Genomic DNA, 23,067 nt, shown 5'->3' on the forward strand with positions numbered 1-23,067 from the left:
TTGCTGTTCTTCTTCTCTTCGATCTGCCGATGGATTTTCAGGTGTTTGCAATCTTTAGATAAGCTATCTAGCTGATCTCCGGCTAGCTCAAGTAGTCTCAGCCTGCTACTTCTCCGCCATCTTGACTCCGCCCTATATATTGACTTTTAATCGTCTGTTTTCTTGGTTTCTTAACTCAGATGTTTTTCTTAATGCCACTGGTATCATTTCTTCACTGTCTTTGTGCTGGTTTCTTCTTTGTGGATGATGTGATGTATCAGTTCGTATCTGTTATCTCTTGCTGCATAACAAACCATCCCCAAACTTAGTAGTTGTGCTTAAAGCAAAAAAAAAAAAAAAAAAAAAGTCCTGTGTTTTCTCATGACTCTGCAACTGGGGCATGGTGGGAAAGGCTGGATGTGTGACTTGTCCTTCGCACTCAGGGCACCCTCTACCGAGGGTGGGGGACTGACAGCCGCCGAGGTGGGGTCATACAGGAGATGGGCAGCATTCCCACATTGCTTCCTCCGGCTCTTAGCGACTTTCAGAGCGTGCGGATTTGATCACCGAGTGTCCTGATCCTGCATGTCTCCTCCCTTCTAGGGGATACGCAACAAAGCATGTTGTGGAAGGTCTGGAACCACGAACACTGTACAAATTCCGACTGAAGGTCACCAGTCCCTCTGGAGAATATGAGTACAGCCCAGTGGTCTCGGTATCTACAACCAGTGAGTATACAAACACCACACTCCTTTATCCAGAGATCAATGAAGACAGTGAGCCCTATGGAGGTACAAGTACCCTGCCTTTTGCTGAGCCTTTCTGGAAGCAGAAACCCTTCCATTAAAAAGAAAATTTTATTTATTTATTTGAGAGAGAGAGAGAGAGCACGCGTGAGCACGCAGGAGAGGGAGAAGCCGCCTCCCCGCTGAGCCCAGAGCCTGACGTGGGGCTCGAACCCAGGACTCTGAGAGCATGACCTGAGCTGAAGGCAGGCACTCCATGGAGCGAGCCACTCAGGTGCCCTGAAATGCCTCCAGTTTTAGAGACTGTGTTGCAGCTGTTTACTGGCTCGTCCAGGCCGCAGTGGGAGGGAAGTCTGTGCTTTAACAGACGGGGAGTGCGGTGCTGGGGCCGGCCCCGCCCTGGGAGGGCACATTCAGGACTAAAAGTACAAAAAGGTAGAGTCGCCTTTCCTAGGAAGCGGGCCGGGGGTGTGGGCTGAGGAACAGTCTGCCTGTCCGGCTGTGCCTCGGGTGACAAGGCCTAGAAGGCATTTTGTCCCTTTTGAACCACCTCAGTTTTCTGTCTTGACACATGAATCGGATTCCAGTGGGGGCTGTGAGTGAGGAAGAATGAACACCGGCCAACACACACACACACACACACACACACACACACACACACAGCAAGGGGCTGGCCACACCGCCTCTGACCTTGCGTGTCCTTCTCCCGGTCCCACCTGAGGGTGCAGATATTTTCTGTGATCGGTATTTTGGTGTTTTAAAGATGTGTGTGTGTCTAGAATGTGGTAAAGATTAAAATGGTCAGAAACGCTCTTTGTGGCCTGCTTGCTGAGAGCACAAACGTCTTTTCTCAGTTGCACAACGAAGTCTTCCTCCTGTGAGTAAAAGTCATTTTAAAGTTTTAGTCCCTATTGGTTCTGGCATGTGCGGGTGTGACACACACATACACATACATGAATAAAACATACACTTTTCCTTCTGTGGCTTTCAATTGTGTCCTTTATGCATTTATTTGGAGAGGTTTTTTTCTTATTTAACTTCAATTATCCAACTCACAGTACATCATTGGTTTCAGATGTCACGTTCCATAATTGATCAGGTGCGTGGAACACCCAGTGCCCATCACCTTACGTGCCTTCTTGATGCCTGTCGCCCGGTTACCCCATCCCTGCTCCCCCTGCCCTCCAGCAGCCCTCGGTTTGTTTCTTAGCGTTAAGAGCCTCTCAAGGTTTTTCTCATTTGGATTTTTATGTGGATTAAAAATGATTAAGGTTTTGAGTTAGCCTGTCATCTCTTAGTTTGCAGACAGGGCACTGGGGAGTTGGGTCTTCATTTGGCAAACTGAGATTTCAGTGACAGCTGGGAGCGGTGTCCCTGTCCCAAGGTGCTCCGCTCGCTGCAAAGACGCATAATTTCAGAGGAGACTTTCCGAGTGGAACGGTCAGTTACAGTGACGTGAGTCAGGCAAGAGGGCTTGTCCTTCCTGTGGTGGCGGTGAAAGCATTTCCTTCCTCTGGGAGACCAGGCGCTCTGGAGCTTTTAGGGGGAAAAGGCAGAGCGGTTGAGTGTGAGTTGGTCTCCTCTGTGTTGAGGGTGGGCACGGAGACAGGAGGAACAGGGGCAGGAGAAGAGTCGGCAAAGGGGAACCCAGTGTTTGAATAGACTCTCTAGGGGACGCTGGGCCACGGTGCTCCCTCCTGTCCCGCCGGCCCCAGCCAGCCACAGGCCCCTCCTGCACTCCTCTGCCTTTGCCCCATTTCTCTGGAGCTCCCACCTCGGAGCCCCCTCTTCCCGGTGCCCCTTCAACTCCTCTGCCTGCCACTGTCCAGGCAGAGCTCTGCTTGGGGGTGGTCCCTTGTGCCTCCGCCAGTACCCGGCTGGGTCTCACCCCCTCTGATAGCACCCAGCCCATCTTATTTTATGTATCTTTCATCTTCTTTGTCTCCCACCGACTTGTGTGCTTCCAAAGTGGAGGACGTGCTGGGTCAGTCATGTCTGGCGTAGAAGATCACAGTGCATGGGTGGACGGATGGGGAATGGAAAGGTCCAGAGGCAGAATTAGGATGAAGAGGGAAACACTGATCTTCTCAGCTTGCACTCCTGTCTGGGGAGATGCACGTGTGTCCTACGGGCTGGGGAGCATCCTCTTGACCTGCATGGGGGAGGCAAACAGGATGCAGAGCCGGCCATGGTGAGCCTCTGCTCGCCACTGGCATCTTTGCTCCTGCCACATCCACGCCAGGGCAGGGGCTGCAGGACCCTCCGGCCAGAGCTGATGTGGTGCTCGTCTACCATTCAGAGCTCTTCGGGAAGGCAGAAACCATTGTAGGTTTCCATCAGCTGGCCAGGACGGTGCTGGCTTCCTGCGGAGCTGGCTTCCCAGAGGCAGCTACAGCGAGGTGGTCTAGGATCCAGAGCATTTGTCCCTGCAGCCCGTGGCTTCCGTGGGTCACTAGACCAGACCTCCTGCAAGGACCAGGGTGTGATGGAGACATGGTTCCTGGTGTTGATCTGCATACCGGGCTTCCTGCTCCTTTCGTGGTCTGGTCATAGCGCTGGGCTGCAGTGGGCAGGGCTCTCAGACTTGGGGGGGCTCTCCCGGGTGGCAGTGGTCCTGGACCCTCTTCCTGCTAGCTGCTGCTCCCTGACACTATTATTCTATTTATAATACCCAAAGCAGACTCCCTTAAGGAGGTAGATCATGCTAAACAAAGAATTAAAAATGTGCATATTTTCCAAAACAAGTAAAAATTGCTTCTGTGGGTTGATCACTTGCATTCAGTTTGAAAGTGTTTTTAATGAATCCCGAAAGCATGCACTTTGTTTGAATAAAGGATGCTTAGCTTTGTTTTTTTAAATTTTTTAAATTCCAGGTAAAGTACACAAGACTCTTGCTTAAATGAGGCATGCAATTTTAATCAGTTGGGCCCTTAAAAAGAGAAAAGCAGCTGCTGCTTGTTAATTGGCAAATCTCTCCTCCAATGAGCTCATCATTTACCCACTGCTTCTAACAGAGACCCGAATTCTGCCCAGAAAGGTGTTACTGCCATATTGGAATATCTGTGGGCACATCTGCCACTAAATGACCCTCTTACAGAACAGGGCGATGGCTTTCCCTTCCTCCTGGGTGTCCCCTCTTCTGGCCCTGCCTGATAAGTTCCATCCAGTGCTGCGCTAGGACAGGAGAGCGGGGGGGGGGGGGGTGGGGGGGGTGGGGAGCACTTGCAGACGTCCTCCCTGTGGGCGGCATTGATTCAGCATTAACATCCGCCAAACAAACCCACAGAGGCACAGCCTGCCTTCTCTGTATTCGGTTGTACTTGGGCCAGGCCCACCATGTCTTTGAGGATTCAGGGGTAGCAGGAGTGGAACATTTGGCTCCCCCTGGGATTTCCTCTCTTTGTGACTCTTGCCTGTAGTGGGAGAAAGAACTGCTCCGCTCTGTTCTGCCAACAGGACCCCTTCACTTATTCCTCCTCCGATTCATATAAACGGAGACTTTTGCAAGCCCGGGTTGATCCGCGTCTGGTCCGGTGCTCATCTTCAGGACTCTTTGCCTTCCCGGCAGTGGTGTGAGCGGGGTTAATGAGCCAGTGCTGAGAAAGAGCATCTATGCCCCGAACGAGAAGTATCGCTTCCTTGTGCAGAAACTCCGCAAACAAGGAACGGTTAGCCATAGCGCTGTGCTCCTTCCCCTCTGTGAGAGGTCCTTTTGTTCTGAGTAAGGTATGAGGGCTCTGATCACCTCTGATCAGAAGCTGACATAGGGCAATACATTCATTTCAGTGATGTCCTACCATCCTACCATCAAAATACCCTGGTCTTTGCTGCGCACCGTCCTCACGCCTCTAAGCACCAAACGGACTTCTTTGATTTTCTAATATTTGCATGCTGCAGGGGCTCCTGGGTAGGAGGGACCAGGAAGTGCCCCCCCCCTGCCTCCCCCCCAGCCGAGAGCTGGACCGTCGTCATGGACTGGAGGTGGGTCAGAGCAGAAACACGTGGCGATGCTGCACCTGCTTTTAGAACTTTGTTTAGAATCTTAAATTCGTGCTTTTCTGAAACTTTTTAGACTTTGGCATACCCTCTCATTTACCACTTTGTTCCGGGGGAACGTGTTTTTTATTGACGAAGTCTGCCTATTTTCAGAGTTTCATAAGGTTGGAAGCACATGATGAGTTGGTCGGCGGGTGGCCCTGCGAAGGCCTTGTGAGCTCTGACATTGCCCACGCCTACCTGCTTGGTCTCAGACAACTCACTCTGCCTTCCTGGCTCTCTTCTGTGGTCTGAAGAAGAATTAAAAAAAAAAAAAGGATTGTGTAGAGTCCTAGATAGAGCTTAATGAATAAGTTTCGAGTTAGGATGTCCTATTTTAAAATTTAGTAGAAATAGGACGAGCTTCCTATGTTCTTCTAGATGATTCTATGCAAATTAGTTGTTTTTGTATTTTTGGTGGCAGTTGAAGTTTGTGAGTCACAAGAGGGAGCTGGCCGGGGTATGTACCACCCCCATGCTACTCGTCCGTCCTTCCCAGGAAGGGAAAGGAAGGGAAACTTTCCATGGGTTCAGTTTGTCCACTAAAGCAGGGATGCGTCACCCAACAGATCATTTTCAGTCCTTACTAGTCTAGCCCGGGGCTCCTCAGCCTTGGTGCGCTGATGTTTGGGGGCTGCATAATTCTCACTGTGTGCAGGTGAGATCATCAGTATCCCACGCCTCTACCCCCTAGACGCCAGGAGCACCAACCCTTAAGGTGCGACAACCAAAAATATCTCCAGGTCTTACCAAATGTCCTCTTGGTGGTGGTGGTGTTGGGGTGGGGGTTCCCTTCTGTAGCCCCCCAGGGGAACCACCAGGCTAGGTGTGATCTTCCTTGGAAGGCCAGGGACAGAAGGGGGGCCTTGCCCTTGGACGGTTTATCGTGATACTTTTCCTCGAAGCGTTTGGTCTAAAACTATGTGTGGAAAGATGAGGAGGAGGTACAGCGCGGCTGAAAAATGGTCAGGAGATTGGCAAGCACTAGCAGACAAAGTTGGGATTTTAAAAACCGTTTTCACTTGGCTTTATTTTATTTTATTTTTTACCAGAAGAACAAGGGTGTCAGCTAGAGGTCATTCTGCTAGTGATCGATATACTCTTCTGCCCCATCCGCCCTGGCTTCCCAATTCATAATGTGCCCCGTTAAAATCTTCCAAGGAAACGAGTAGAACAGGGGCTCCGGGGCCCAGGAGCTCTCCCTAGCGGAATTTGCTGACCGGGATGGGTACTGAGTTTACAGTTCCCAGTTCCAGTGAGCTCCATGGGCTCATCCCAGAGAGTTTTTCTACTGCAGGTGCAGAAGAGGGAACTTTCTCCCCACCTGGTGGGGCCAGCTGGGGGATCTCTGGAGGCCAGCCTGGTGGAGGGTGATGAAGGGGTGGGTGAGCCCCAGGAGTCAGTCTCGGGGCAAATGTGGGAGGACAGGTAGGAGATGGGTGTTTTCTTTCAGGGTTTCAGATGATGACAGGTTCGAAGCTGGTGCTACTGTGTAAATGGCAAAGGAGAGGAACACGCTGGTCTTGCTCCCTCTGGGACTCTCAGGGTCAAGACTGGGCATGCGAGTGACGTAATAAACGTTTGAGTGAATGGAAGAGACCTTGGGGCTGCCTGGAACTGGGGATTATAGACTCAGGACCTATCCGGGTCAGCGAGGTCGGCTCAGGTGTGATGGGCGTGACAACGGTAGGGACAAGGACAGTGGCCGCTGCCCTTCCCACGGCCTCCACAGCGGACGCGTGTTGGATATTCAGGACATGCCAGGTGCTCTGCTAAGTGCTTCGCGTGTGTTCCATTTACGCCAAACCATTCAAGCAACGAGAGACGCACAGAGGGTGAAGCAAGCCCTGGAAGACGGGCTTCTCTCACTTGGCCGTTTATTGTCACACTCTGCACCTTTCTGCACTCTGTCTTCCTCGAGGACCTAACGTTCCCCCCACGCAACAGGACGCCCTCCCTTCTTTCCCACTTCCCCTTGTTCCCGGAGTCGCTTGCAGCCTTCCCCTCCTGGCTCCTCTGCCTGGCAGGCTCTCCCCCGTCATCGCGCTTTCTCACGGTGCTCCCCCTCTGTGAACAAGCCCCTTCTGCGCCCCGGCCCCCCAGCAGCTCTGGGGAGACCAGGCCAACGTGAATGTTATATTCCTGGGAAGCACTGAAATTTTGGATGTCAAATGTTACAGCAATTTATTTTTGTCGTTTGTTCAAGTAGTTTAGAGTCCTTTGGCAAACCAAACCAGCATGTTGCGACGATCATGGGCTTTTCCTTGCTTGTAAGAGACATTTAGTAAGTCTTAGGAAATCTGGAAGGATTATTTTCACCTATCAAAATACCACGCACAAAGCAGTGCTTTTATAACTTGAGAATGTCCCAAGTCCTTAGGACAATCTGAATGTTCTTAATATATGGAAACATGGCCTTTCTCAGTAAAAGAAGTGGAATAGGAAATGTAAGCCACACTTCTCGGAATAGCCAAGTGCCTTCTTGGAGGGGACCGTGAACACCCACTCAAGGCCGCGGGAGGCGCGTATCTGGAATGAATATTCTCTCACTCGACTTTGGCGACTGTTTTCCATCTTTCTTCAGGAGAACCCATAAGTAGTGAACACTTTCATCGAGCAGTCAATGTGAATGATGAAGATTTGCTGGTTCGAATACTTCAAGGAGGGTGAGAGAACTCTGCCTTAAAATTAAACAATTTTTAATGCCCAGCAAGTACATAGAATTGCACTTAACTTTATTTCCCCTCCATTTTCCATGCTTTTGAAATTGCTCCAAAATAGATCTCCGGTGACTGGTGGGAGTTCAGCAGAGTCAATAAAGATGGCCTCTGAGCCCCATGGAAATGCTAGGTTTTGTAAATATCTAATGGAAATTGAAAATGAAAATGAGAAGTCTGGGTATCCTCTTTTCTTTCCAGAAATAATTCCTATTTTTAGTGTATGTGCTGCCGAAGCGAGCACTCCAGAAATAATTCCTGACTCTTGCTTATATGCCATAGCATTTAGGCAAATTTCAACCCTAAGTGTCCACGTCTACCTAAGGAATAATTAAATCTGCTGTTTCTGATTCAAAAAGTCGGTAAAACACTAGAAGAAAAGTAGCAAATACATTTGCTGCCATGGGATGTTTGAGGCCCTCGCGTAATGAAAGGTGAACGATGTTACGTAGATTCTTTTTGAATCAGAAAAGTTTTGAGAACCTTAGAAGACCAGTCATTTTGCAAACAGGGCCCTTAGCTTGGGGGAGAGAAGGGCCCCACAAAAAAACAAGGCTTCTGAGCTGGTATTGAAGAGGTCTGCTTTGTTCCTCCAGGGGCCTCCAGGGAGAAATGCAGGCCTCTTGGTGGAGCGGAGTGTGGGATTGCCGGCGCCCCTCTGTTCTGGAAGGCGGTGGTGCCCGTCCCAGTGTTTCCACTGCTCACATGCTGGTTTTGAGTTGAATGGAGAGCTGGTTTTAAGCGAAACTAGAGCAATTTCCCTTCCTGTGAATTTGAATCCTTGAAAAATATTTAGGCAGGGTGGTTTAAGACAACAGAAACTTAGTGGCCCAGAAGAAATCGGAATTTTCGGGGAGAATAAATCGTTTTAGTCACCTGTGTCCTGCAAGAGACCTCCGCTGTGACTGCGGAGAGCCACGTGGAGCATCTTAATCTCTTTTCTCTGTGTTTTTTCCCCAAGAAATGTTAAGGTTGATGTTCCCAATAAGTTTGGCTTTACTGCTCTGATGGTTGCTGCCCAGAAAGGTTACACCAGGTAGGCTTCCTCCTCTCGTATCTCTGAGTGCCTGAACCTTTCCCTTCTCCCAAAGGCTCTGGTCAGAACATGGATGGGAGGGAAAAAGGTGTGGGCAGGACTCCCCTTCTTCTTGCTTTCCAGAACTCTACCACGTGCGGGCTGCCCCCAAACTCGGCTGTTTGCAGCCCGAAGTTCTACACCGCACAGGAGAGAATGTAAACGTGTAGAATCCTATGGTGAGGAAGAGAGGTAGCCACTAAATTCTATTTTACAATATATTTTACATGTCCCAGGATTATTGGAATAAGAGTGTCTTTAAAAAAAGAAAGAGGGAAGGATATTAATTCTGGAAAACAAACTTCCCCGAGAGGTTGCTAAGAGAATTTTCCCCGATACACTCTATCATCTCTATGCCACACAGAGGCATACACACTAGTGGCTTATTTTACAACCATATTTATATTTAACTACTAAAGTGCCATTTTGGAAAAAAAGACCTATATTTTATTAAATGCTGCCATTTGAAAATCTATTTAAAATGGCCATTAAAGTGACAGCAAATTAGCTTGACAATACAATGTGTTTCATGTGGTATAATTTGTTTTCAATGAATAATTCATGTGAGGAAGAAGCCCCCCCCCCTTTCTTTTTTTTGGTGTTGAAGTGGTAGTTTTCTGGTTTAATAATGTCCTTTGAAGCCAGCCGGCCTCTGAAGGTAGAAAGGAAGTGTGGAGATGTGTCTGAAATGTAGTGCTGTGTGTGTTCCCGCATTACCGTGGGTTCCTATCCATCAAAGCTGCATCTCCAGTGACCTTCCGATTTGTCTCCTGCAGGCTTGTGAAAATCCTGGTTTCTAATGGCACAGATGTGAATCTGACGAACGGAAGTGGCAAGGACAGGTGGGTGGTGGGATATGCCCCAAAATGTCCCCCTACTTCGGTTACCAGGTTTGTGTCCAGATGGTTTTTGATTTAACCCAAATATTTGCAGCAGCTTCTTTTGACAGGGCTGTATCCCAAAGGGAAGAGGTCGATGAACAAAGCCTGGCTTATTCATTCGTTCTTGTATTCCTTCACGCGCTGGCACAAAGTGGGCTATACCTTGTACGGCCGCCACCTGCCCTCGCTCAGCGCCTGGCACACGCTTAGTGCTCAGTGACCGGTAGCGGTGATAGTAACCATTGCCAGGGCCGTGCTGGGCATTTGGCTGTGCCTGCGACACTTGGGGCCCCCTCCAGGGATCTCCTTACACTTTGCCTTACTCTCTTAACTAAGCCTCTTAGGGGTTCCAAAGAAGCACAAAGCAGTCATGATGAAAGCTACAGCCCAAGAACTTCCCGTGGTGGAGGCGTGGAGGGCCACACGGGAGAAAGTGACAGAAAGAGCACGATACTTGGAAACTCTATTCAGACAGATTAAAGAATGCTCTACAAAGACTTAAAAATGATCAGTATTCTAGTAAAACACCCTATACAATAAAATGGACCAATTCCTTATAAATCTAAGGAAAAAAATCAATTTAGAAATAATACATGGCCATGGCTATAGAGAAAATCTTTTGGAAATTTAGGAAGAAAAAAATAGAATTTTGGAAGGGTCCCTAACAGGGCCTAACAGTGGTGATAGCGGAAACCTAAACGTAGAAAGAAAGTGGTACACTGCGTCTACACCAGTACATGGGATAATTTCACTGAAATTATCTTTTCGATGGTACATTTTCTGGGAAAATGTAAATCCTCAAAACCAGCCCAAGACACAGAAAATCTGAAACAACCGATATCCGTGCAAGCACAACCAATATCTGTGCCAGCAGTTAGAAAACTTAGGAAGGGATTCTGAAACAGACTCGTGGGGGCCTGTTGTGCCCATGCGCTTGGGAGGAGCGTAGGTAAAGACTGTAGATAACTTACTTAGCAGAGGAGTAGTTGGACCATCACCAAGCATAACCTTACTGCTGAAGTCTGATGGAGAAAGAAAGCTCTTTGTATGTTCATATGTGTGCAGACAGTCACGCCCCTTCCATCCTAACTCAGGGGGTCATGCAGGATGTAAGGATGTCTAGAGTAGGACATTTCTCAACGCAGTAGACCAAAGGTGAAAACCTAGGTATGTGCAGAAGCAAAACAGTAATTTGGTATAACCGCACACCTTTCACTAGTTAAAATATCTTTACTCTTTTAAAGAGCAGGATGCTTTCAGTCCTGGGGACAGCCTCTGGAGATAGGAGCACCAGCCTGTGGTGATGGAGAGAATCGTTTGATTGCATCATAAAAGCTTAGTTATCATATCAGATGACCAGCTGTCATTCCTAGTGTTGACAAATGGCTTTGAAGTTAGTAATGAAACCCGTAGGAGTGGGTGAGAGCCATAGAGCTCGATGTCGAATCCAGACTCGCCAGTGGTCAGGTCATATGACCTTGGGGAGTTACTTAACCTCTGTGTGCTTTATCTACGAGGTAAGGATGATAGAAGTCCTTACAGAATTGTGAGTGTTTAACAAGTCACTACAAGAAAAGTGAGTGAAAACGGTGCCTGGCATGTTTCCTTGTTTTGTCACTTTATGACTGGTATTTTGAAAGATTTTAAAAAAATTTTTTTTTTATTCAACAGACAGAGATGGCAAGTAGGCAGAGAGGCAGGCAGAGAGAGAGGGGAGGAAGCAGGCTCCCTGCCGAGCAGAGAGCCTGAGATCATGACCTCAGCCTCCCAGGTGCCCCATGACTGGTATTTTGGAGTGCTGGTCAGCCTGGTGAGAGGTGAAATGTATGAGACCTGGCTCCTTTCTTGCAGTGCCCAAGTGAGTCAGCTTTCAAATACTTGGACTTAATAAGGAAATTTAGTAAAGTGGTCAGCTACTATTTAACAATTTTTTTTTCTTAAATAACAGCAGTAATCAGTTAATAAGTATATTGAGGGAAATAGAATAAATCTCTAATGGAAGTGAGAAATTTGTATTAAAAATCCTATAAAAATGAGATTAAAAGGTTTAAAAGAATGGCATATACCATATATGGTATACCATATGCCATACCTACATCATATGCCAGAATGGCCAGATCGAAGACTGCAAAAGTTTCAGGTTTTCCTGAATGAGTATATAGACCAGCATAGCCTCAAAGGGAATTATTCTTGGGAGCCTGTCAAAATGATTTTGATTGACCTGGAAGAACCAAGGGATGACGCCATCTACTAACCTTATTGAAGAGAAATGTGGAAAGACTTTTGACAGTTATTAAAATGACTTATAAAGTTTTAGTAATTAATGTAGTATATGAGATCGATACAAATAATTGAAAAAAAAATCTGTGGAATGAACTAGAAATAGTTCTTCATATACGTCGGAACTTAGTACGCCACGATGGGAGCAACACAAACTAATGAGTATCAGAAGAAAAAAAGGTTAAATACTGGCCTTGTATGGCATGCATCAAAATAAATTCCGGATGGGCCGCCTGGGTGGCTCAGTGGGTTAAAGCCTCTGCCTTCGGCTCAGGTCATGATCTCAGGGTCTTGGGATCGAGCCCCGCATCGGGCTCTCTGCTCAGCAGGGAGCCTGTTTCCCCCCCTCTCTCTGCCTGCCTCTCTGCCTACTTGTGATCTCTGTCTGTCAAATAAATAAATAAAATTAAAAAAAAAATAAATTCCGGATGAATTAAGAATTAAATAGAAAAGACAGAACCAGAGAAACTACAGCATGTGTCTGGTCTTCTAACAAGGAAGGCAGAATCACTGAAATAAATCACTAAAGAGAAGACTAAAAGTACATGACACGTTTTTAAAAATTAATTACAAAGTAAAGGGTAGCCTGGGAAGAGATTTGCAAATATATTATAGACAAATGACTGGTGTATTTAATGTGGGGGTACACAGTAGAAACGAGCAGTTTACACGAAGACAATTCATAGCAGAATAAATTAAAAAGTTAATATGCAAAAGTGCCAGTAATAAAGTAAAAACTTACTGTCCTATTGTGAATTAAAAGAGGATAGTAGCGTTGGTAGAGTGAGTAAAAGGGACCCTTATTGTTGCAGTCGATGCAATTGTAAATGGACTTAAGGGCCCTGGAAAGCAATGCATCTAACAGGAGCCTCACGTTTGCACTAAGCATTTGGCAGTCTGCATGGGAAGAAAGCACCACAAAGCCTGGCCAGCAAAGGGCCGCGTTTGCTCTTTTCTGGGAGCCTCTGAGACCTGCGGGCCTTGTAAGGATCCAGAGAGTGGGTCCAGAGATGCAGATCCAGAGATGCGGGCCTCCGCTTCCACTCCAGCCGCACTCAGGGCTGAGCCTCAGAGCTGGACGTCCTGTTTATCACTCAGAGACTTTGTAGGATTTCCCTGTTGGGAAGACTTCCTTCTGCACTGCCCCCCACCGCCACCCCACCCCCAACTCTGTATTTTGAAAAGTTCAAACATTTAGAAAAGTCGAAAGAAGAGTAAAGTAAATTTCTATGTACTCACCGCTTAGGTTTGGCTGTTGTCAACATTTCGCCTTTTTTGCTTCTCTTTCTACATGTTTTATTCGCCTTTTTCTCCTTCCTTGCCCATTTCAAGGTGAATAGGCATCCGATTCCTCAAAATTCTTCAGTATTTCAGTGTGGGGTGTGGTCGCTAATCTCTCCTTGTAAAGATAGAGTTTCCTGCTGAAATTAGCAAATAACCTATGGGGTAATCATGGTGTGAATATCCTGTTCTCTGTTAACTTTTACCCAACGATTTTAGCACCCACTGATGGGCCTTACCCAGATCCGTTATTTAATTGGAATTGCCAAAGTGTGATTTTCTAATTCCACAATGTCGTCCATATCGACTGGCTGGCAGGCTTCGGAGAAGAGGGCTTTCCCTCATCACTCGACGATGGACTATATTTTCTTCTATAAAGGCAGAGTAAATGTTTTTATTTAAATACAAATATTTAGAGTATGGAATTGGCTTAATACCCATCTATAATGTCAAATGAGTATTTTTTCTCCCCTCTGCCTTTTTTGAATATCTTCACAGACTCATGGATATTTTAAAATCCAATATTTTACTCAATTTACAGTGATTCCTTTTTAAAATTGAGATGTAATTCACACACTCCTTTAAAATTTGGTCCTTAAGGAACATATTAACGACGCTGTGCAGCTGTTGCTGGTCGAATTCCAGAGCATTGTCTTCAGCCAGAAAGAAGCCCTGTGCTCACCGGCAGGCACTCCCAGTTTCCTCTCTCCCGGTCCCTGGAAACAGCTACCCTGTCAGTTCGTCCCCAGGATTTGCCTGCTCTGGGCATTTCACGTAAACAATCCTACAACGTGTAGCCTTTTGTGTCCAGCTTCCTTTGCTTAGTGTGATTTTTTTTTTTAAAGATTTTATTTATTTATTTGACAGAGAGAGATCACAAGCAGGCAGAGAGGCAGGCAGAGAGAGAGGAAGGGAAGCAGGCTCCCTGCTGAGCAGAGAGCCCGACGCGGGGCTCAATCCCAGGACTCTGGGATCATGACCTGGGCCGGAGGCAGAGGCGTAACCCACTGAGCCACCCAGGTGCCCCTAGCGTGATGTTTTTAGGTTCATTTATGTAGTGGCATAACATCAGTGCTGCTTTCTCCTTTTTATGGCCAAAGAATATTCCATCGTATGGGATGCCGCATTATGTTAATCTGTCCATCTGTGGACGGACACGACATTTCATATGAAGAATTTTCATGGCTTTTCCACTCCCATTAGGATTGCTTAGTCTAAACCAGGCAGGGTAAAACGGGGACCGGAGTGTGGTGACTGTACTTAGAGCTGTTGCCGCCCCCTCCGTGTGTTGCAGTCTGATGCTCGCGTGCTACGCGGGGCACCTAGATGTTGTGAAATATCTCCGAAGACACGGCGCATCCTGGGAGACCAGAGACCTCGGGGGCTGCACGGCTCTGCACTGGGCTGCGGACGGAGGCCACTGCAATGTCATCGACTGGATGATAAAAGATGGCTGTGAGGTATGGGATCTTCCTTCTCAACTACACGTGTCATGAAGACCTTGCGGTTTTGATCCATGGGGTTTAGTAGAAGCAGAGCCCTATGTGGATGCCTTTGATTCTCTGAACTTAGAAATGCTGCAGAAAGCCCTCTGACTTACCAGTAAGAAGGTTCCTGAAACCCGGGAAAAATGGTCTTTATAGAACCGATATGATAGCTGAGGCTTCACATTGTCATGGAGGTTTGTCTTAATAGGACAAAAAGAAACTGCTGAATCCAGGGCTGGATCTGATGATGCTTCTGCTTATTTATGCCGGTGTCCATTCGTTCGTTATCTCTTCATTCAATCTGTCCACAAAGATTTACTGAGCACCGGCCATGCACCAGTTGCTAGCTCAGGTCCTGGAGACAGGAGATGTGGAGAACTCTTACAGCCATAGGGCTTTTTACTGCTCTTAGAATGAGACTGTTTTTATTCGTGGTTTGCTTTAAAGATTAACCACTACAAAACCCTTCCCAAGAGCAAACTGACCATATCACAAACAGAGCATTTCAGCTGCTTGTGCCTTTACCTTGAAGCAGGCATGTGGGTAACCCTTCTGGTCTCGTGTTATCAGACAGTGCAGGTTGGACTTAGTGAATAGAACTGGTGTTGTTGGGCTTCTGTAGCTGTTTGAAGATGAGTCAACAGAATTAGCTCAATTATGGTAGCGGCTGATAACTTTGGAGAACTTAAGTTCAAGGCTTGAAAGAAGTTAAATAAAAATTTCAAGGCATGGAAATAAGGAATAGTAAACAAAATGCTCTCCTAATTGAGGTTGCCAGATGGTGCAGAGTATGGAGAAATTAAACTGATGACCTGGAAAATAAACTCAAATTGAGAGGAGTCATGTCTCCTGGAAGATGTTAGCAGATTTGTTCTGGCTTGTCTCTGAAGTGTGACTGAAGGAAAGCCTTGCCTTTTGCAATTGTGGGGACTCCCTGGTTGCCACTGCTGTCTGCAAAGGGCTGAAGAAAGGGGCCCTTTGAAGGAAAAACCTCAGTAGCTAAGATAATTCCCTTTTATCACATTTTTTTTCCTCTCTTTTAGAAACATGCTCGAGAAGTGGGAAGGATTAGCACGTGGGCCTCAGTGGTGGGGCAGGGCCGCACCTGCCCTGGGTGGTGATAAGAGCCGTGGTTGTCTTGTTTGCTTTATGATGAACTCGGCTCATGCTTTGGTCTCAGTAGAAGTCTGTAGTTAAAATGAATTTTGACCTTTGCTGAATGAAGGGCAGGTCTCTGCCATGAGTATTTAAATTCTGTAATTTTGAAAACAAACTTTCTGGGCTTCAGATACGAGCATGTTTGTTTGTAGGTAAATTCTTTTTTCTTTTTTAAATTAAGGTATCATGTATTATTTGTTTCAGGGGTACAGGTCAGTGAATCACCAGTCTTACACAATTCACAGCACTCCCCATAGCGCATACCCTCCCCAATGTCCGTCACCCCGCCACCCATCCCTCCTAGTTCCCTTCCTCCCAGCAACCCTCTGCTTGTTTCCCAAGATTAAGAGTCTCTTACCGTTTCTCTCTCTCCCCAGTCCCATCTCATTTCATTTTTCCCTCCTTCCCCCCACGGCCCCCCACCCTGCCTCTCAAATTCTTCGTATCAAGGAAACCATATGATAATTGTCTTTCTCTGATTGACTTATTTCACTCAGCATAATACCCTCTAGTTCTATCCACATCATTGCAAAGGGCAAGATTTCATTTCTTTTGATGGCTGCATAGTATTCCATTGTGTATAGACCACATTTTCTTTTTCCATTCATCTGTTGATGAACATCTAAGTTTTTTCCATAGTTTGGCTATTGTGGACATTGCTGCTATAAACATTAGGGTGCACGTGCCCCTTCCAATCACTACATTTGTATCTTTGGGGTAAATATCCAGTAGTGCGATTGCTGGGTCATAGGGTAGCTCTATTTCCAACTTTTTGAGGAACCTCCATGCTGTTTTCCAGAGTAGCTGCACCAGCTTGCGTTGTTTGTGGGTAAATTTTATCTTTTCCTGTAGCTCTGGAGCTACAGGAACGTTACCACTAAAGATTTCTGTGAGGTCGGTTGGTGGCAGACCGTGGATATTAACAGGAGTGCCTCCGTGTTCTCGGCAGAGGGGCCGCCCCGTGTTTGGGAGATGGTAGGAAGGGTCTGGGAGCCAAGCAGGGCACTGTGGCCACCATTCGAGAGTATCACGATTTCCTACTGACAGTGACTGACTGGCATGGGGAACCGTCTCTACGTTTAATGAGCCACGTGACCTTAGGAAAGGTGTTTGACTTCTCGGAGATTTGGTTTCATCACCGGTAGACCAGCAATCAAAGCACCTACCCCATTTAATCCTCAGACCCAAAAGAGAAAATGAGTGTGAAAGTTTACGGTCCGCATAAAGCACCCCATAAAACAAGGTGATGATTTTATTATTTAAACACAATGGAGTCTGCTGCTCTGAGCTTAGTTGTTATTTGCATGAGAAAGAACTGTAAATCCTCATGATGTTCAGGGGGATAATCTCCTCTGTACAAATAACCTGACCCGTCCCAGGGACTTTGTGGCAGTCCCTAGTTTGTTCCCGCATTCTGGTGTTTTACTGACATGTTCGAGTAATACTCCTGTAACAGAATTAGGGGCGAGTGTGTGTGTGCACGCGCACACACACCTATCGCCTTCGGTATCATTCTTCAGGGATCGGTGAGGTCTTCCCTGGAATGGGCGGAGGCAACGCTCACATAGTCTTGTTCTAGAATATGGCTTTTACGTGACCTCGAGAGCTCCCAGTCCCTGGATTACTGGGAAGTGGCCATCTTATTACTAGTCCGATTGAGTTTGGAGAAGGTACTAGGTTGGCCAACTCTCAGATTGGAATTTATGTCGTAAATCTGGATGCTTAGTGTTGATTCCACCTGTAGTTCTCCTGCTTAAAGTTAATCCATGTTGATAAGTGTAAGGGTGTGTGTATATGTTACTGTCTCGTTCCAGAAAGGAGTTAAAGCTGCTTACAGAGACACTAATAAGGAAACAAAATAAATTAAAAAAAAAAAAAAAAGGTGATGAAAGATAGTCGAGAAAATAAGATCTTTAAAAAAAGACTTTATTGGGGCACCTGGGTGGCTCAGTGGGTTAAGCCGCTGCCTTCGGCTCAAGTCATGATCTCAGGGTCCTGGGATCGAGTCCCGCATCGGGCTCTCTGCTCAGCCTGCTTCCCTCTCTCTCTCTCTCTGCCTGCCTTTCCGTCTACTTGTGATTTCTCTCTGTCAAATAAATAAATAAAATCTTAAAAAAAAAAAAGACTTTATTTATTTGAGAGACAGCGCACCCACAACAGTGGTGGGGAGGGGGGCTGAGCAGGGAGCTGGAGGCGGGGCTTAATCGCAGGACCCCGAGATCATGACCTGAGCTGCTTAACCCACTGAGCCGCCAGGAGCTCCCATCTTTCAACCCCTTGAACAAAATGTAGGTGATGAAGTTGCCGGCGGATGTCCTGGGCCTCTCAGCCCCTATAAAGTTCTAACACAGCTTCTCACCGCACATGAACGTGAGTTAGCTCTGTTCCCTTGAGCCTTCCCAAGTCTCACCCCTTATGGGCTATCCAGCTCAGGGGCATTTGGGCAAGGAAACGTTCCTTTATAAGTTTCTGATGGGTATTTTTAAGGAAAAAGACCCTGGACTGAGAGCAGCTCTTCTCTGGCATAAAGGTAGATGCTGTGGACACGGGCTCAGGATGGACCCCCCTCATGAGAGTTTCTGCAGTCTCGGGAAACCAGAGCGTTGCATCTGTGCTGATTGAAGCTGGAGCGGATGTGAACATGAGAGATAAAGACGGAAAGACCCCGCTCATGGTACGCCTCTCTCCAGAACATAGCCTGGCTTTGTGGGATTAAGGTCAGAGCTGCTTCTAGAATTAGGCGATTCTTGTGAATTCAGCTCTGTACGAGCCCTGGGTTTTTGCTCTCTGTATATTCCCCACTGGCCTGTTAATAAAGGCATGATAATGTCACTGCAATATTTTTGTTCTTTTTACATCTATTTCTTTAAGGATTACTGGCCCCAGTCTCCTGGGCCATTGTAGCAGCCTAAACTGATCTGTTCCAACAAAGAACATGCTGCTTTCTTGTGCTGGTCTGGGCTAGCATTTCTCCTGTCCTTGCAGTGCGGGGGAAGGCAGACTGGGCTCCAGCTTCCTTGCACTCAACGTAGCAGCAGAGTGAGAGCACGCATCTGTCATGTGAAGTCACGGCGGCCTTAGCTGGCTCTGCCTTCTTGGGAAAGCCTCTGGCTGGTTTCCCCGGGCCTGCCATGCTTGGGGTCCACCCAGGCCGCCAGCCTCCTCCTCTGTGGGAAGCGCAGACTCACTCACACCCCACTGTCATTGGTTTTTTAGGTGGCCGTGTTAAATAATCATGAGGAGTTAGTTCAGTTACTTCTCAGCAAAGGGGCAGATGCAAGTGTGAAAAATGAGGTAAGGAACTCAATCTTTATCTAAAGCCTTTCCCCGCAGAAGAAAGAAAAAAAAAAATATATATGTATATATATAGAGAGAGAATATTGTATTGCATATAATTGTATATAATTGTATTAATTGTATGTAATTGTATATTTTTATATATATATATATATAATTTTTGTTTTCCCTTTCAGTTCGGCAAAGGTGTCCTAGAAATGGCCAGAGTTTTTGACAGACAGGTTGGGATGTTCTTTCTGATTCTCGAGGCTAACTTTGTGGTACTTTAAAGAACCTCGAACCGGGGATGACGTTCACCTGTTTTTGTTTATCCAGAACGTGGTCTCCTTATTAGAAGAAAGGAAAAGAACCCAAATGGCCAAGAAGTAGTCCGTCTGCTGACCTGGGCGGCGCTACTGATTTCGAAAGCCCAAGCGAAACACAGTCAAAACGCAGCCATTGAGCTAGAGACTAAATTCCGCATCTTTGGGGGCCATACATTTGCTTATTTATTTAATTGAAGATTCAGTGACTTTTGTAACGTACAACTGTTCCCACTTTGAAATACATCTTTTTTTTTTTTTTTTTTTTTTAACCTAAGCACGTGTGCCTGTGGTGTCGTCATTGGGCGTCTGCCGCGTGGGGATGTTTTCTTGCCCTCGTGCCTTTTGCAGTTAGACACGAAGCCAAATATTTATGTATTAGAGCTGCACAGACACGGGTCCCCCGCTTCCCGCTCCTGCCCCCTGAGCTGTCCTCCAAGCCGGTCCAGGACCTTGTGGGAATTCTTCCCCTCATGTGTTTTCAATTACAACCTCAGCTCTCGACTTCAGGCCTTCCAGGCCGTGTGGTCAGGCCGGTGGTCAGGCCGGTGGTCAGGCCGGTGGTCCCTTCTGGAGGGACGTTCCTGGAAGCCCAGGAGGCCCCGTGAAAAGGTTTCTCCTCAGCTGTTGGCCTCACATCAAAGTAAAAAAACAAAACAAAACAAACAAAAGTATTTCAAGACTCTGATTCTGCTCTGTTAGAGGAGTCTGGTGGAGGGTCAGTCTTTCTAGAACAGACCTAACTGAGCATGTGTTTGCATATCTGTATGACAAAGGAAGACCTGGCCTGCTGGCATGCTGACGACTGTGCCAAAGAGAAGTATATTAAGTTAGGCTGCAGAGCAGAAGGGGTTTTGACACTGGGCACGCAGCTGGAAGGCAAGCAGGCCTTAACCGCAGCGAGGGCTGCCAGTTGGGAGCTTAGACACACGTGTGCGGGAGCTTGAACTCGCAGACACACGTGACCGTGAGCCAAGTGAGCCAGCAGACCATATGCCTCTTGTGTCTCCAGAGACAAGTGGGTTAACTCGGCCCCAGGAGAAGACTGGCCACAAAGGTCCGCACCAGAGTGGAATTTTCTCTGCCAGAAAAGCCCGATTAAAAGGTAATTAAAGCTCCAAAGCTCTGGGGGGGGGGGGGGGGATGGGCACAAAGTGCAGGAGATTTTATTGATATTGGCAATTCTTAGCTTTATTCCATACAGTTTCTAGAATGTCCAGGTCTGGAATTGGATCTGTGGGTCATAGATCGTCCTCTCTTTACACATTTCATATGGGTTTTACCTTTTGTACAAATACAGATTCCTTTATTTCTGCTCTAATCTTGATTATTTCCCTTCTTGCGTGTGGGGTTGGCTTACTTTGTTGTTGATTTTCCAGTTCTTTAAAGTGTAAAGACAGCTGGTGTATTCTGGATTTTTTCAATTTTTTTGAGAGAGGCTTGGACGGCTGTATTTCCCCCTTAGGACCGCCTTTGCTGTATCCCGTAGGTTTTGGACTGAAGTGTCTTCACTCTCGGTTTCCATGAATTGTTTGTAAGTTTCTTCTTTGATTTCCCGGTTGATCCAAACATTCATTCTTAAGCTTATTCCTCTAAATTTGCTAGATTAAATTTTTAAAATCTCTCTCAAAATCAGAGCATAGTCATTACTTCCCATAGTCCTCCCCCGCCCCCAGGATCGATGTGGACCTTCATTTCATGTCTCGGTCTGTTGTGGATCCCATCCGCGAGCCCCATCTGTGGCAGGAGTGCATGTCCCTGCTCGTCCACAAAATCCAGGCGGTGTCGTCCCGTCCTCCTGATGGGAGCCTTGGCCATACAGTGGGTGACTTTGGTCAACGAAATGGTAATGGAAATGGCTCCTGCCCCTCTGAGCAGAAGCTTTAAGAATCCCCACGTGTCTCTTCCTTCTGTCACAAGACCAGCCGTGACTCAGTGGAGGCGCTCCCTCAGCCTAGGGCCCCGCGGAAATGCCAGAGGTCACCCGCAGATGGGTGACTCAGGAGAAACAATCCTCTTGTGGGGTAAGCCACTGAAATTTTTTTTTTTAAAAGGATTTTTATTTATTTATTTGACAGAGATCACAAGTAGGCAGAAAGGCAGAGAGAGGAGGGGAAGCAGGCTCCCTGCTGAGCAGAGAGCCCGATGCGGGCCTCGATCCCAGGACCCTGAGATCATGACCTGAACTGAAGGCAGATTTTTCAACCCACTGAGCCACCCAGGTGCCCCACAAGCCGCTGGAATTTAAGAGTGGTTTGCAGTTGTAGTCAAGGTAGCCAACCGTGAGTGCTGATGAGGTCTTGTGATAGGTTTGTGAGTTTAATTTTCCACAAATGACATTCGCATCTCTTGAGTCCTGTGGTTTCCAGCTTATTTAAAAACTCAGGAATGGGTGCTGAATCTTCTCAAATGTCTTTTCAGTGTCTCTGGTAATCCTAATATGACATACTTCCTGAAAACCTGTCGATGTGGTGACTTGAATGAGTAGATTTTAAAGTACTGAACCATTCTTAGAGTCCTGAGACATCTCCCTGGGTTACGGGGCCGCACTGGAGTCTCTATGTTCAGATGCTTTTTGTGTGTGCGTTCCCTCCTCTTTCCTTAGTGAGATCAGTGATTTGACTCGTGTTTTAATTTTCCCAAAGATGCAACCCATGGTCTGTTGTACCGTTTGGAACTGGAGTTTTACTTCATGGCTTTACATGTAGTTTTATAGATAGTTCTGTGTATACAGAACTTTTTAGAGGCACTTTGAATGAAGGCGCATTCTATATGTTTGAAGTATCTCCATTGGATCCATTTTGATTATGTTAATTTTCTTTATTATGTTTTTTTAGCTGGCATATAGTATGCTCTTAACTGGGGTCTTCTAGGTACTATTTTTTGCCTACTTGTTTTGACATGGGTATAAGGTGTTAAGAACAAAGACCTTTTGTTACCATTCTATATATCTATTTTTCTTTGTATTTTCTGTAGTTCCTTATGAAGTTGGGTTCTGCTTTTAAAAAAATCTGTGAATATCCACTACACTCAGATTTTCATTCTGGAGAAAACTGATATCCATGTTTCTACCCCTACATGCTTGCTTTTTTGAATTTCTCTTTTTTGTAAATAAGGTGAGTTTTCAAAAAAGACTGATTTGGATAAGTTATACATTTACATTATTCAAGACGTCTCCAGTCTCCCTCCCCAACCCTTGACCCCCACTCTTGCATATCTGAAAAGGCGTCTTCTTTCTTGTACTGTCGTCTGACTGGTAGCACCTGCCCCCTGACCACTCTTTTTAGTTTCTTACGGACTGTTCCAGATCATCTTTTGCCTCTGTAAATGGGGGAAAATACAGAGAAGGGGTTTCCCTTTCCCCATTTTTGTGACATTGTCAGTAATGAACAAGACACATCTTTATGTTTATCTGGATACCATTTATTGGATATAATATTCTTAACAATGGCTTTCTCTACGGAAACAGGTGGTTACCCGTAGAACCCCAATATGAGAAATGTGTACAAAAGCAACAGACTGTAACGTAAAAGGAATGTGTAAAAAAAAAAACAACTTAGCAAATGGAAGCTTTATAAATGGACAAAGCACGATGAACGTAAGGAACCGGTTTCGTAGCTATAAGTGTACTGTGCTAAGTGGCTTGCAGCCAAGTGTTCAAGATATTTTACTTAACAGTTGCCGCACACGCTCAAACCATGGGTCTTCCCCACAACCTCCCAATTCGACCTGATAGAAGGCAAAATAGACCCATTAGCTTCCTCGTCCTGCCTTGGACTCTTAGAGGATTTTCCGTCTTTCCAATTTGATACTTTTTGTTTTTCTATCA

General features: G+C 46.4%; 1 protein-coding gene across 3 annotated transcripts in view; it reads left to right on the forward strand.

Annotated features, from left to right (window-relative positions):
- The window catches only part of FANK1 (fibronectin type III and ankyrin repeat domains 1), a 103,346-nt gene extending 82,031 nt beyond the window's left edge, over positions 1-21,315 (forward strand). For 2 of the 3 annotated variants that reach the window (XM_059398790.1, XM_059398793.1), the window contains exons 3-13: positions 583-707; positions 7,345-7,426; positions 8,439-8,513; positions 9,329-9,394; positions 14,289-14,454; positions 18,170-18,313; positions 18,856-18,933; positions 19,113-19,157; positions 19,252-20,343; positions 20,704-20,772; positions 20,915-21,313. In XM_059398790.1, the coding sequence (XP_059254773.1) occupies positions 583-707; positions 7,345-7,426; positions 8,439-8,513; positions 9,329-9,394; positions 14,289-14,454; positions 18,170-18,313; positions 18,856-18,933; positions 19,113-19,157; positions 19,252-19,305 (835 nt within the window). In that variant the 3' untranslated portion in view covers positions 19,306-20,343; positions 20,704-20,772; positions 20,915-21,313. Of the gene's footprint in view, positions 1-582; positions 708-7,344; positions 7,427-8,438; positions 8,514-9,328; positions 9,395-14,288; positions 14,455-18,169; positions 18,314-18,855; positions 18,934-19,112; positions 19,158-19,251; positions 20,344-20,703; positions 20,773-20,914 lie in introns of all 3 variants that reach the window. The other variant, XM_059398792.1, reaches the window with a different exon arrangement.
- The last annotated feature ends 1,752 nt before the right edge of the window (positions 21,316-23,067 follow it).

The sequence above is a fragment of the Mustela nigripes genome, chromosome 4 (genome assembly GCF_022355385.1).
Source record: "Mustela nigripes isolate SB6536 chromosome 4, MUSNIG.SB6536, whole genome shotgun sequence".
In the NCBI taxonomy this organism is placed as follows: domain Eukaryota; kingdom Metazoa; phylum Chordata; class Mammalia; order Carnivora; family Mustelidae; genus Mustela; species Mustela nigripes.